This window comes from Bombina bombina, chromosome 4 (genome assembly GCF_027579735.1).
Source record: "Bombina bombina isolate aBomBom1 chromosome 4, aBomBom1.pri, whole genome shotgun sequence".
Classification (NCBI taxonomy): Eukaryota; Metazoa; Chordata; class Amphibia; order Anura; family Bombinatoridae; genus Bombina; species Bombina bombina.
The window spans coordinates 820,292,459-820,309,213 of NC_069502.1; the positions used below are offsets into that span (position 1 = coordinate 820,292,459).

Consider the following 16,755-nt stretch of genomic DNA (forward strand, 5'->3'; position numbering starts at 1 on the left):
AGCTCCACTCCTGGGGCTTATCCTAATCCAGATAAGGGCTTTTGGAGGCATTATTGATATTAACACAGAGGCTCATCTTGAACAGCTACACACCTGGTCAATTTAACTTCCAACTAGGAAAATAAAACTGATATCCCAGTGATCATCTGACAATAATCATTTCAACAATATCTACATTTCAAAGAAGGACAAAGGGCCTTTGAGGATATTTCTACTTCTTTGATCTGCACATAAAACTCACATAAATGCACACTTAATTTGTGCCATATCACTATTCAGACCTATATAGGGACCCCAGATACCCCTGGGGATGAAAAACACTCCGGGCCACCACATAACCACTTGAGATGCAGAAGGACCCTTAAACAGCCTCAAGAGCTTGTACACCAGAGGACCAGAATCATCACCAGCATTTTAGACATTGTACGGATGATGACTTTGTCTCTGCACTTAAGAGTTTAAGCTCTGATTTCTTTTAATATTAAGTTTTTGATGTCTAATAAGATGCGATTTCTGAATAAAAGTGAAAACATGAAAATGCTTTCTTTCATGTATGAATTTTCTGATGCTTAATAAGATCCATTTTCCGAGTAAAACCTTTCCCACAGACAGCACATGAAAATGCTTTCTCTCCTGTATGAATTTTCTGATGCCTAATAAAATTTGGTTTCCAAGTAAAAGATTTCCCACACTCAGAACATGAAAATGCTTTTTCTCCTGTGTGAGTTTTTTGATGTGTAATAAAAGTTGATTTCTGAGTAAAACATTTCCCACACACAGAACATGAAAATTCTTTTTCTTTGTGAATTTTTTGATGTGTATTAAGAGATGATCTCTGAGTATAACATTTACCACATTCAGAGCATACAAATGCTTTCTCTCCTGTATGTTTTTTTTGATGAACAATAAGATTTGATTTAGAAGTAAAACATTTCCCACACTCAGAACATGAAAATGCTTTTTCTCCTGTGTGAATTTTGTGATGCTTAATAAGAGATGATTTTTTAGCAAACCATTTGCCACATTCAGAACATGAAAATGCATTCTCTCCTGTATGAGTTTTTTGATGATCGATAAGATTTGATTTCCGATTAAAACATTTCCCACAGTCAGAACATGAAAATGATTTTTCTCCTGTGTGAATTCTGTGATGCCTAATAAGATCAAATTTCTGCACAAACCATTTCCCACACTCAGAACATGAAAAAGCTTTTTCTCCTGTGTGACGTCTGTGATGCTTAATAAGAGATGATTTCCGATTAAAACACTTCCCACATTCAGAACATGAAAATGCTTTCTCTCCTGTATGTATTTTTTGATGATCAACCAGATTTGATTTCCAAGTAAAACATTTCCCACAGTCAGAACATGAAAATGCTTTCTCTCCTGTGTGAATTTTCTGATGATCAATAAGACTTCTTTTATGAGTGAAACTTTTCCCACATTCAGAACATGAAAGTGCTTCATCTCCTGTATGAATTTTCTGATGATCAATAAGACTTGTTTTCCGAACAAAACATTTCCCACATTCAGAACATGAATTTTTTTTCTCTAATGTATGCATTTTCTGATGATCAATAAGACTTGATTTCCGAGCAAAAGATTTCCCACAGTTAGAACATGAAAATGCTTTTTCTCCAGTGTGAATTTTGAGATGCGCAATAAGAGTTGATTTCTGAGTAAAACATTTCCCACAATCAGAACATGAAAATGCTTTTTCTCCTGTGTGAATTTTGTGATGCTTAATAAGAGAGGATTTCTGAGTAAAACACTTCCCACATTCAGAACATGAAAATGCTTTCTCTCCAGTATGCATTTTTTGATGATCAACAAGATTTGTTTTCCAAGTAAAACATACATTTTCCATGTGGCTTTTTTGATTTTTAAAAAGACTAAAAGAAGCATTTGCAGTCTGACCAGCACTAGAATTACTGCAGTTTGTGAATTCACCTGTTGATAGGAAATATGAGAGTAATTATTATTGTCATAATTTTTTTCTTTTGAGAATAATTTAACTGTTTTGAATAAGCGTTTGCCACAAGGGTAAGACAGGTTATGACCCTAGGCCTTATATTTCAATCTTCCATGCTAAGGCATAAAGGAAGTTTACTGGACATTAGGGTCTATTTTTAAGGATGCCTCTGCATTCTATATTTGTCAATCCCTAAAATAAATAGAAATGTATGTCATTTTTTATCTATTATTTTCCTTAAATGCATGTAGAGTTTTTAAAATTGTGTTCATAGCTAATGTTAGCAATGCAATTATTTCAGATCCAAACCTATTCTTTATAGCTATTGCTTATGTGTGCTTTTTAGAATGTTTGCTTTATACCACGTCCTTTACCTGTAATAAAAATCAGATTTTCATTTAAAAAGTAATGTATAATATTTAAAATACCTATGTAGTGAACATGAACAAATAAATATTTCTGGAATTAATTTTACTATTATTTTTTTAGATTGCATTTTAAAAATCATGCAGTTAAAATGATGTTCACATAACATGTAATTAATAAAATCAGTCACAAAACTATATTATAAATTTAACTAGTTATGGAAAACAGATAACCAATATGTATTGTTCTGCTTGAATGATCCAAAAGCAAGAACCAACAATACCCATAGGGGACGTTGGTGCAGATCCTTAAAGAGCAAATTAAAAATGTGGTAAAAGAAAGAACATTCAAAGAGGGTACACTACCCCTCTTCACAAATTAAGGGGGATTCAGCACTCTTTTCAAAGATTATATAGTCTAAAAATATTTGTTTTACAGAAAATACCTCCAATACAAAATATGGGTGGTACCAACATGCCTTTTAGATAGATAAATTACAAGCATACCATAGATAATGAAACACATACCAATATATCACTTTTAGTTCTCAAACAAACCTAAGCATCCATATTTAGAGCCATTATATAGCGTAATTTTGCAAAGTCCCACTTCAGGGAAACGCTATGAGAGAAAAGCATTCCAAGTAGAATATATGTAAATGCATTTATGAGCCAAATTGTGTATAGCAAACATATCCCAATCACTATGCAGGTATAAACCGACCGCAGTTATCACTGCTCATAAGGTCCCAACTGCATATTCAGCTGAAATCCTTATCTTACCATCCCAAGTAATGTGTTGCTGCCTTTACCATACCTCCAAACATTAAGAGAGAACTCCTCATCCGGTCCCAGGTGATTACAGCCTCAAACACATGGAGGGTCCGCCCCTGTAGGGACGCATGGCCAGATGTTTACATCCAGCCGAAGCATCAGTGTAACGGGATATTCTTCTTATCCATACATGACTGCTACTGCTCACTGTGTTCTAACATGCTTAAAGGACCGGTAAATACAGTAGATTTGCATAATCAACAAATGCATGATAAAAAGACAATGCAATAGCTTTTAGTCTAAACTTCAAATAAGTAGTATTTTTTTTTTCTGGTAAATTTCAAAGATATGTATATTTCCACTCCTCATGAATCAGCTATCAGCCAATTACAAATGCATATACGTAAATTGTATGAATTCTTGCACATGCTCAGTAGGAGCTGGCGACTCAAAAAGTGTAAATATAAAAAGATTGTGCACATTTTGTTAATGGAAGTAAATTGGAAAGTTGTTTAAAATTGCATGTTTTATCTGAATCATTAAAGGTTAATTTTGACTTGAGTGTCCCTTTAAGCAAATAAAGGTGATCACCCATAGTAATTTGTAATCCACAAATGATATTGCTAAAGGGACGTGCATTTCACTCCTTCACAGTATCCATACTGGAGCTTTATCAGAGTTAATACTATAGAGTTCATCCTCATTATTTAAACCCGATTCTTCTTCCTGCAATTACCAATATTCCGCCATTTAAAGTCACAGTACATATCCAAAAGGAGGCTTACATATAGTTTACAAATATTAAATATTATATTATTCAGACTTTATGGTGCTTACTTTTTCATCATATTATCAAGACAGGCAATTGCCCATATCTAAATAAATATACCAAAATCATGAAAGAACGCGTATGGTTCAACTTGTCATTTAAGCTTACAAGACGTAGTTACCTAATTAAATGCCTATCTAGCCTCTTTTTGTTAGGCACCCGTCCATACTGTTCACTTTTTAATCTTAGGGTCTCTAGTAACAATTGCTAATATTAGCAAGCAGACAGTAATTTACCTGTATCTAACTGCATGGCAGAATTATAAGAAACACGCATAATCCATCTTATCATTTAGACCTAAAGGAGACCTAGTTCTCAAATGAAATATCTATCTTGCTTCTTTTTGTAGCAGACAGTACCCCCCTTATTAGGGTCTCTAGTATCAATCACTGCAAATTTTAAAGAGACAGTTTGACTATGATGAAAGGTAGCAAAGTGTCTAGCCATATTAGTGTAGGTATGCGTCCTTGAGGTTGATTGCCGTCATAAAATGACCCTCCTGGATCAACAAAAGAATGGATCTGATAGTTTCCATTTTGAACGGCAGTACTCTGAGGATTTTGTTGAAATATTTTAAGTCCAGGATTGGATGAAAAGATTTCTCCTTTTTGGGAACCACAAACAAATGTGAATAAAAAAACAGACCCCTCTCTGAAGGGAGCACTGGAATATTCACTCCCAGAGAGAAAGTTTCTTGTACATAACCTAAGAAGGCTGTTCTCTATTCTGGTTTTGTGGACAGCCTTGAAAGTAGAATTCTGCCCCTTGGAGGGCGAGATTTGAACTCTATCCTGTATCCCCGAGAGACCACATCCAAAACCCAAGGGTCTTGAACGTCTTGAATCCAAACCTCTGAGAAAAAAATGACAATCTGCCCCCTACTCCATCTGGCCCCAGATCGGGGGCCGCCCCTTCATGCATATTTGTTATCTGTGGACTTGTTGGCCTGTTTAGATTTGTTCCAGGACTGACTGGGCTTCCATGTCCCCTTAGACTGGTCAGGCTTGGAGGAGGACTGTGTCCTCTGAACCTTGTCTGAACCCATGTGCTGAAACATTCCCCTTAAGTAACCCTCTAACCTCATGTCCATGGGGTCTTTAAAGGAGGTACTATCCGCTAGTGGAATAGTAGCTCTCTTAGCAAGAGTTGAAATGGCTCCATCCACCTTAGGGATGGAACTCCAAAGTTTCAAATTGGAGTCTAGAACTGGGAACACCATTTTAAAAGTTAGGGGAAAAGGGAGTCCCAATTCTTTCCCATTCCTTCAAAATAATGTCTGCCATCCGGGCCGGAAAAAGCTCCTGAAGTTTTCTTGACATCATAGACCCTATTAATTTAGGGATCTTGGGTTCGTCAGACTGCTTGAAGTCAGGGACGTCTAACATAGACAGGACCTCTTTCAGCAGGAAACTGAGGTGTTCTAATTTAAATCTGAAGTTAGATTCCTCAGGTATAACAGATTTAATCTCTGAAACCTCGGACTCTGAAAGCTTAACCTCAGAAGCTATATAAGTCAGTTCATCCTCAGAGGAGTGAGACAAACTAGTTAACTCAGACTGAATAGAGGGATTAACCCCCAAATCAGTAGAATACGTTTAACCTTTCTCTTATGTTTACCAAAGGTAGGAATAGCATTTAGCACAGCTGAGACAGCTGATTGTAGTTGAGAAGCAAAATCTGCTGGCAAAAAAATCTGCAACATGGGGCACTGCTTGTGATATAGGGTTAAAAGGGGACAGCTGCAAAAGTACCGGCATATCTTGGACAACAGAGTCCTGAGTGGTGAAAGGCTCAGAAAGCATAAATTTGCTAGGGGGGAGGGGGACAGACTTAGACTCCTTCTTGGCTAGTAATACTGAACTTAGGCATGTAGAACAGAACTGTGCAGGAGGACAAACCATATTTTCCTCACAAAATAAACATATTAGATACATTAATAGGGAACCCCTCAGAGGGGTTAACATCAGTATCCTCCATAGTGGTGGGAATGCTGTCTCAACAGTAAGAAATAACAGCAAAAATCTTTAAATATAAAATGGCACCTCTGCCCTGCAAACCTTAGCTGGGGCACTTACCACCTCCTATGATACCAGAGAATCAGACTTCTCCCTTGAGCGTTATCGCTGAAGTAATCAGGAGTATATTGTCACTCACAGCAATAGAGGCTTCCAACTAGCCAACTGCACTGGTCACATGGCATACAGAGACTGCCCCCATATCGGAGGAAAAGCGCACAAGCTGAATTAAAGCTGCGTAATGCTTATGAGCCCCGGCAAAAGTAAAAAATCCCTCATGAGCCATAAGTGACTAATCTTAGTCGCATCTCTCCATCAAAAAACCCACACAAGTGCTCCAGTGTTAGAAGGAGCAAAGCAGCACATATACATGCCCCAACTGCTCAATTTTCTAACCTCCATACCGGAGGTGTTAAAATGTGTCCCCTGATTCATAACAGTAATTAAAGTATCACCTTGTGATCTTATAATAAACAGTCTCCTATTTTAAGGAAGCCAACTCGGCATTATTCCCAGGAATAAAATATAAGGACTTACCCTCCAGGATTCGTGCTGTGGAGCAGGCACAGCAACTCAAGGTCTGACAGTCTATTCCAGTTCTGACAGGGACCTGATATTAAGGGAAACAGTGTAAACACCAACACTGGTTGCCCAAAGGGGTAATAGTACTAAGATACTAGATAGAGGACAGAGATCGTTCCCTGTGACATCTAGTAGCTAAATTTCACCACAACTCTCACTGAGAGAATTACATGGCTACTCAAAACCCCCAGTCTTCTCTTGAAGGGAAAATACCCATTAAAAGGACTATATCTCTATTTCTTCTTACACCTATAGTGACGAAATGCAAATAATGACTGGGGGATGGGGTAAGTGGGAGGGGGATATGTATAGCCTTTGGCTGGGGTGTCTTTGCCTCCTCCTGGTGGCCAGGTATTGATATTCCCAACAGTAAGGAATGAAGATGTGGACTCTCCCTGCCTTTGGAATGAAAGAAGGAGGCTATAAGATATATAACCACATTTAACTGTCAATGGGAGGATATAATATCGGCTCTATCCAAAAACTAGCATCTCCTTCAGTTAGATGATAAGTTAAAAGCGGTGGTTGGAGACTTTCCACTTCTAACGGTTCTAAAAGCCCTAAGTTTGAAGGACATACTTGTCCAGAGCAGATTTGTCAGGGGCATAAAAGGCAGCTTTCCGTGTGGCAAAAGTGTTTTTTGTCCTTTTTTGGAAAGGACTAAGATAGTTTCAGCTAATAGTGGAAAAGACTTTGATATAAGACACTTTTTTAATTGTAACTCTGTAAGGGTAGTATACTTGCTGCACTGTTCCTGTCCTTGTTTCTATGTAGGATGAAACAAATGTGTCCAGAAGGATAGAATTCAACATTAAACATAAGAGGGACACTAATGTGCAAGACACTTTGCTACCTTTTATCATAGTGAAACAGTCTCTTAAAAATTTGCAGATGTCTGCTACAAAAAGAAGCAAGATGGATATTTATTTTGAGAACTAGGTCTCCTTTAGGTCTAAATGATGGATTATGCATGTTCAATATAATTCTGTCATGTAATTAGACACAGGTAAATTACTGTCTGTTTGGTAATATTAGGAATTGTTACTATAGACCCTAAGATTAAAAAGGGAACAATATGGACGGGTGCCTGACAAAAAAAAGGTTAGATAGGCATATCATTTGGTAACTATGCCTTGTAAGCTTAAAGGGACAGTCTACACCAAAATTGTTATTGTTTAAAAAGATAGATAACTGCTTTACTACCCATTCCCCAGCTTTGCACAACCAATATTGTTATATTAATATACTTTATAAAATTTAAACCTCTAAATTTCTGCCTGTTTCTAAGCCACTACAAACAGCCTAATATCACATGCTTTTGTATTTGCTTTTCAGAACAGGAGACTGCTAGTTCATATGGGTGATATAGATAAAATTGTCCTCATGCCCAGGGAGTTATTTAAGAGTCAGCACATCACATCACTAATTGGCTAAAATGCAAGTCAATAGATAATAAAAAGTCATGTGATCAGGGGGTTGTCAGAAGATGTTTAGATACAAGGTAATTACAGAGGTAAAAAGTATATTAATATAACTGCGTTGGTTATGCAAAACTGGGGAATGGGTAATTAAGGGATTATCTATGTTTTAAAACAATACAAAATTCTGGTGTAGACGGCCCTTTAAATGACAAGTTGAACCATGCTGTTTTTTTATGATTTTGGTGCATGTATTTAGATATGGGTAATTGTCTGTCTTGTTAATATGATAAAAAAGTAAGCGCTACAATGTCTAACTAAAATAATATTTAACATTTGTAAACTATATGTAAGCCGCCTGTTGGATATGTATTGTCACTTTAAATGGCAAAACATTGGTAATTGCAGGAAGAGGAAAAGGGTTTAAATAATGGGGATGAACTCTCTAGTATTAGCTCTGACAAAGCCCCAGTATACTGGATACTGTGAAGGGGTGAAACGCACGTATGTTGGCAATATCATTAGTGGATTACAAATTACTATGTGTGATCACCTTTATTTGCATAAGCAAGCTAGAACACAGTGAGCAGTAGCAGTTGTGTAGTAGATTAGAAGAGTATCATACCTCCCAACATTTGCAAATTCATAAGAGGGACACCCCCCCCCCCCCCAAGGGCAAAAGTGTGATATGTGGTGGGCAGGAACAGGGATGGGAAATTACTTAAAAATCATGAGACCTGTCATATACATTAAATTCTAAATAAAAAAACATCATCTACATATAAAGAATATACTGTAAATCTTGAGTCATATATATATATATATATATCTTAAAATACTCTCACACACAGTACACAGCATACACACATATACACACTCTCAACTACAGAGCAACACACATCATACAAACACACTGCAGAGCACACAAATAAACAAACACACACAGAAACACCTACTACAAAGCATACGCTTATATGTGCAGACACTCAACATACACACACTACACAGCATTCACTTACATGCAGACTCTCAACATACACACACCACATACATGCAGACACAGAACATAGCATTCACATACATGCACAAAACATACATATACCATATACACATACATGCAGACACTCACCATACGCATTGATGCAGACACATAAAACATACAGAAACCACATACATAGCACACAGCATTCACATAAATGCAGACACACAACATACACATACCATATACACATACATGCAGACACACTACATACACATACCATATATACATGCAGACACACTACATAGCATACATATACATGCAGACACACAACATACACATACCACATATACAGCATACACACACTGCACAGCATACACATACATGCAGACACACAACATACAGACACACTACATACACATACTATATATACATGTAGAAACACTACATAGCATACATATACATGCAGACACACAACATACACTTAACACATATACAGCATACACACACTGCACATCATTCACATACAAGTAGATACACAACACAAACAAAGCATGCACTTTCAAGTACTACGAGGCATAACATACACATTTGTTTAATTCAGAAGGGACAACTAAGTAGTATCTCAAATCTTTAATTTAGATGGGGCTTATTTGGTTTCAGGCACTGTAAAAATGTGCCTGCAACTAGGAAGTATACACATGTGAGGTATGTAAGCACAGCATTACTGGCCTGTAAGTACTAAAGTCTGAGGAAAACAAAACTGCTACAATGTGCTTTCTTATTCCCACCATGTGACTCAAAGATTACGAACCTATTTCTAGGCAAATGGGAAGAAGAATTTATACCCACGCATAGACTTGGCGCAATGCTCTACAAAAGATTCATAGATGATATTATCTTGATATGGAAAGGTACACAAGATGAACTCGAAGAATTCATTTCAGACATGAACAAAAAAAATATAGGAATTAGCTTTACACATACTACAAGTAAAGAGAAAATAACTTTTCTTGATTTAGACATTGAAATAATAGAGAAAGAAATAATAACCAAAACTCATTTTAAAAAGGTAGATGCCAATAATCTGATACACTATGAAAGCTGTCATCTAAGTAGATGGAAAAATAATATTCCAAAGGGGCAGTGCCTAAGAATAAAAAGAAACTGCTCAAGAATGCCTGACTAAACGAAACAAATAGAAATCCTAGAGAATAAATTTAAGGAAAGGGGATATGACGAAGAAATTATTTAAAAAGCTAGAACTCAAGTAGATGAAAAAGATAGAAAAGATCTCTTAATATATAAAGAAAAAGATGATGCAGAAAACGACAACAAAAAGTCCGAGACGAAAATAAATGTAGCTCTAGTTACAGATTATAACAGTGATCATCGCCTTATTCAAAAAATACTAAGAAAACATTGGCATATACTTCAAACAGGCCCCATAATAGGGGAACAAATGCCTAATCACCCAAAATATGTGTACAAAAAAGCAAAAAATGTTAAGAACTTATTGGCCCCCAGTGAATTTAAATCATATAAAAAAAACCACAAATGGAGAGTGATTAAACTGAAAGAAAACAAACAGGTTTCTTTCCTTGTTTTGGGTGCAGATCCTGTAGATACAGCAGCAAGTGTAAACAAATTGAGTCTAGCAAAAATGGCTTTACACATCAAATAAAAGAAATGATTAGATGTCAAGATAAGGGGGTAATTTACATTATACAATGTTCATGTCATAAACAGTATTTAGGAGAGACCACAAGGACCCTTAGGGAGCGTATACGCAAACTCCATTCTTGCATAGATAGAGGTAATCTAGACACTCATCTCTATACCCATTTTAGAGAAAAGCATAATAATAATCTTAAAGATTTTAAATTTTGGGGTATAAAAAACCCCAACCCTGATTGGAGAGGGGGAAATTTCGAAACAAAACTATTGAAAATAGAATCAGAATTAATTTACAATATATAGACACTCTTTCCATCAGGCTTGAATTCTGAATTAGATATTTCACCCTTTTTAAATTAATTTTCAAATCAATTTTTAAATTAATTGCTAACCACAGAAAATAATCAGTTTTAACTAACACTAATGTGTTAAAATTAAATTTATCTAGATTGCAATAAGAGTCAACATAATTAATTTGTAAATAAGGGAAAATACTTTTTTTAGCAAATATTAAGTGTATCATATAATATTTAATATATTTTACATATGTGTTTAACAAAATTTTTACAATATAATTTATTCATGTATTTAACAAAACTTTTTTAATATTTGAAATGACCCAAGGTTTACCTCAAATCAAATGCTCAAAAAACGTCTTGAGTTAATGTATAAATAAGTGGTATTACTTTATAGAAGTAGAATTGTAATCTTTTATTATTCTATCGAATTCCACCTTAACTAGACACTAGAATGAACCTGAAACCAAATCCACCTTAACGAGAGTGTTTGAACCCACCCACTAAACTGACCAATAGAGCCAAGGAGGGCTATTTAAATGCCAGCTATACCACATATCAACATACGTCTTGATAAAGCCCATCTAAGGGCGAAACGCGTTAGTGTTAAAAACAGAGTCTTATCACATTAGCTCTGAGAGAACCTGAAAGAAACTTATCTTACCTCTTCAAATAACTGCAAACTTGCAAAACAGAAGGAGTAGAAAAGGCTGTTTAATGGATCCCGCCCAAAATCGCGCAGGAGTGCACGTCAGCACAGCTGATCGGGTGGAAATCTGAAGTGAGATCTAAGGTACTAACAGCACACAAACAAAATCTAATATCGGAGAAGCACTGGAATACGTTTGTGCTACTATCCTGAAGAGACTGAATATACAGGTACGAAAATCTTTTTTCCTACTACGAGACTTTTTATCAGACTCAATTGGTCAGCATCTCAGATTGACTTTTAAAAGGAATCAGAAGTTTTGTCAAAAAAGGATGAGTTAACGCAAAAGATATATAAGATTGTTATCCTATCACTATTGTGGACATTTATATATGAACATTTAGAAACAAAGTAGCTACTCTCAATCACTCTACACAAACAGTGTTAAGGTGAAAATCACTTTTAAATGATACATTGATTATAAAGTATTTTATATCTGCTATACAATGTTTGGATTTTAACAATATATTTCAAGAATTTGGCGAGATAGATTGCTGGGACTCGGAGACGTCCCTGAAGTTACAATATTCTTTTAAATATATAAGTATTTTTATGTGTATGAAGTTATGTAAATAAATTTGTATATTTATATCAAAATATTATCTTCCATAGTTCTTGAGCCTTTTTAGCGCTCCCTCACTTAAATATTATATACTCACAGATTACAAGACCTCAATGGGTTAAGCCCTTATAAAGAGAAGGGGGGGGGGAAGAGGGAGAGAGAGAGAGAGGGCAGCGTAGTGCTGCTATAAAAGTTGTCAAAACAAACAAGCTGAACTAGCACTGCAGCACCTGCGGCTAAGCACAAACAGATGAGACAACATATGGCCTTACCTAGATCGACAAGCTTCTTTTCACTGCGCTCCCTCGTCCCACCCTCCCAGCACAGTCAGGTAGCACAAAATCATAAAGATGTATGAGTTGTAAAGGCAGGCAACAAAGAAAAGAGTGCTCACCCCGTAATAATCATATAAATTGATAAATATTAGGGATAGAATGCATAAAAAATATGAATTTGTAGGAACCATTTGGAACTTTATTTATTAAAAAGAAAAAAAAAAAAGACTCATAGATTCTTAAAAACACTTAAACTCTGCCGTTCTGGCAATAAATCAAGTTCTGGGTGGGAATATTCCTTATCGTATGCCGTGAGATAAAAACGTATGCATCAACAAGATGAGCTTATACAGTATGAGTGGAGTGCATAGGTGGAGACTAGGGGGCCTATTTATGATGGTGCGAGTGGACATCATCCGATATATAGTGGATCATTTCCACTGCACATCGATAACCGCATATGCTGTTGGCATTTATCATTGCACCAGAAGTTCTTGTGAACTGCTGATGCAATACCGCCCCCTGCAGATTCGGCCGACAGCAGGGGGTGTCAATCAACCTGATCGTATTCGATCGGGTTGATTTCTGTCGATTTCTGTCCGCCGCCTCAGAGCAGGCGAACAGGTTATGGAGCAGCGGTCTTTAGACCGCTGCTTCATAACTTCTGTTTCCATACGGAGCTTGATAAATATGCCCCTAGGTGTGCCCGTGCCACTATTGCTTATATCCAGCGTTATGATAAATATATATTATCATTAAAAAAGTAGGAATGTAACTTCTTAATGATCCAGGATAATACTGAGATGCTTATAAGTTAATTAGATATATCAAGTATGCTGTAGCAATCAATCACATCAGTGAAATATAACTTAAAGGGACAGTCAAGTCCAAAAAAAGTTCATGATTTAAATAGAGAATGTAATTTTAAACAACTTTCCATTTTACTTTTATCACTAATTTTGCTTTGTTCTCTTGGTATTTTTAGTTGAAAGCTAAACCTAGGAGGTTCATATGCTAATTTCTTAGACCTTGAAGACTGCCTCTAGTGTGAATGCATTTTCACCACTAGAGGGCATTAGTTCATATAGATAACATTGAGCTCATGCACGTGAAGTTACCCTGAAGTGAGCACTAATTGGCTAAAATGCAAGTCTGTCAAAAGAACTGAAATAAGGGGGCAGTTTGCATAAGCATTTAAACAAACTCTCATAAACCGGTCCCCTGACACGTGTGATATATTGCCATGTGTTTTTTATCTATAGTATGCTTATAATATATCAGTCTAAAAGGCATAGTGGCAGCGCCCATATTTTGTAAAATATTTTTTATTTTGTTCATGCAATCACTCCGTGTATTGGTCTTTTCTATAAAATAAATATTATTTTTGAACTATTGACCCTTTGAAAAGAGTGCTTAATTCCTTTACTTTCTGAAGAGGGGTAGTGCACGCTCTTTGAATGTTCTTTGTTTTACCAAATTTTTCACAAAACTATATTGTTGAGGTTGTGTTGCTTTAGGTCCAGATTACAAGTGGAGCACTAAATATCACTTTCAGGAAAGCGATATTAGCGCTAAACTAAGTAATACCAGCGCACGCATTAAGCTCATGAGAGCTTGCTTCCATAGGCTCAGATGGGAGCCTTGGTCTCATGCCGTCAGATTGACTGAGAACCTCGCGCAGCGAAGTGGGTAGGTAGTGCAGCGATGGCAGCAAATGTTACATTTATATGTATATAAGCATATCCATATATATATTTACTGGGAACACACAGTTCCCATAGACCGCAATGTAAAGGCACTCAGTGCTGTTTTTTTTTCCCTAACACCCCACACCCGCAACTTTTACCCCTAAAAACTGCCTAGTGTAGTTTGTTTTTTTATAAAAAAAGATAATTTTTTCCCTGAAATAAGGCAAAACTCACCTGTCTGAAAGCTTCAGCATTCCTTCCTTTTAAAACTCCAAAGTCACCAATACCTTTTGAGAGTTCCACTGCCCTTCAAAAAGCAAATTCCCCCCAAAAGCCCACTCCCAGGAATTACTCGCATATTAGCCCTGGGTTGGCTTCAAGCATGAAATAAAGCAAGGCTGTATTTTTCAGATAGGTACTTACTGCTTTTATTTTTTTTTATGATCTCATTTTAAAATACAAAATATGTTCCTTTAATCCATAGAAAATGCACTAAATCTAAATAATAAGAATCGCTTGTACTTCAATGTCCTCTTTAAATCCATCAGGTGGTCTCTGATTTAAGGGTAGAGTAATCCCTCAGAGCTTTTCTCTTTATTAGATTTTAAATAAATTACTGTCATTTCCTTTATCAGGTACTGCAGGGCTAACAAATTTGTTTAAAACAAAGAGGCAGCCCAGAACATTTAGAAGCCAGTCATTTTGAAGCGGCCACTTGATGACTTAAAGGGACATGAAACCAATTTTTTTCCTTTCATGATTGAAATACCCCATGCAATTTTAAACAACTTTCCAATGTATTTCTATTGTCTAAATTATTTTGTTTCTCTTTGTATCCTTAGTTGAAACGCATACCTAGGTAGGTTTAGAATCTGTTTATTGGGGGCTGCACAAAGCACATATATGCCTATTGTTTAAATAGACATCAAACTGTATACCAATCACATAAAAATGTACATTATTCAAAAGGTAAATTAAAACAAGCATGTGAGTAATAAAAACAGAAGGTAAAACAATGCTTTATCAGAAATTTAGCATTATGAAACTTCCAGTTAAAGGGACATAATACTTATATGCTAAATCACTTGAAACTGATGCAGTATAACTGTAAAAACATAATTTATACTTACCTGATAAATTCCTTTCTCCTGTAGTGTGATCAGTCCACGGGTCATCATTACTTCTGGGATATTAACTCCTCCCCAACAGGAAGTGCAAGAGGATCACCCAGCAGAGCTGCTATATAGCTCCTCCCCTCTACGTCACACCCAGTCATTCGACCAAGAACCAACGAGAAAGGAGAAGCTAAAGGGTGCAGTGGTGACTGGAGTATAATTTAAAAATTTAGACCTGCCATAAAAAACAGGGCGGGCCGTGGACTGATCACACTACAGGAGAAAGGAATTTATCAGGTAAGTATAAATTATGTTTTCTCCTGTTAAGTGTGATCAGTCCACGGGTCATCATTACTTCTGGGATACCAATACCAAAGCAAAAGTACACGGATGACGGGAGGGATAGGCAGGATCTTTATACAGAAGGAACCACTGCCTGAAGAACCTTTCTCCCAAAAATAGCCTCCGAAGAAGCAAAAGTGTAAAATTTGTAAAATTTGGAAAAAGTATGAAGCGAAGACCAAGTTGCAGCCTTGCAAATCTGTTCAACAGAGGCCTCATTCTTAAAGGCCCAAGTGGAAGCCACAGCTCTAGTGGAATGAGCTGTAATTCTTTCAGGAGGCTGCTGTCCAGCAGTCTCATAGGCTAAACGTATTATGCTACGAAGCCAAAAAGAGAGAGAGGTAGCCGAAGCTTTTTGACCTCTCCTCTGACCAGAGTAAACGACAAACAGTGAAGATGTTTGTCGAAAATCTTTAGTTGCCTGTAAATAAAATTTTAGGGCACGAACTACATCTAGATTGTGCAGAAGTCGTTCCTTCTTTGAGGAAGGATTAGGACACAAGGATGGAACAACAATCTCCTGATTGATATTCCTGTTAGTGACTACCTTAGGTAAGAACCCAGGTTTAGTACGCAGAACTACCTTATCCGAGTGAAAAATCAGATAAGGAGAATCACAATGTAAGGCTGATAACTCAGAGACTCTTCGAGCCGAGGAAATAGCCATTAAAAATAGAACTTTCCAAGATAACAATTTTATATCAACGGAATGAAGGGGTTCAAACGGAACGCCCTGTAAAACGTTAAGAACAAGGTTTAAACTCCATGGCGGAGCAACATTTTTAAACACAGGCTTAATCCTGGCCAAAGCCTGACAAAAAGCCTGAACGTTTGGAACTTCTGACAGACGTTTGTGTAACAAAATGGACAGAGCTGAGATCTGTCCCTTTAAAGAACTAGCGGATAAGCCCTTTTCTAAACCCTCTTGTAGAAAAGACAATATCCTAGGAATCCTAACCTTACTCCAAGAGTAACCTTTGGATTGGCACCAATATAGGTATTTACGCCATATTTTATGATAAATCTTTCTGGTAACAGGCTTCCTAGCCTGTATCAGGGTATCAATAACTGACTCCGAGAATCCACGTTTTGATAAAATCAAGCGTTCAATCTCCAGGCAGTCAGCTTCAGAGAAATTAGATTTTGATGTTTGAAGG

At 36.6% G+C, this 16,755-nt stretch overlaps 1 protein-coding gene across 1 annotated transcript in view; it reads right to left on the reverse strand.

The window, feature by feature from the left end:
• Window positions 1-318: 318 nt before the first annotated feature.
• The window catches only part of LOC128657910 (gastrula zinc finger protein XlCGF26.1-like), a 33,509-nt gene continuing 17,072 nt past the window's right edge, over window positions 319-16,755 (reverse strand). Inside the window, exon 4 of the mRNA XM_053712338.1 lies at window positions 319-1,950. Coding sequence (XP_053568313.1) covers window positions 548-1,950 — 1,403 coding nt within the window. The 3' untranslated portion in view covers window positions 319-547. The remainder of the gene's footprint in view (window positions 1,951-16,755) is intronic.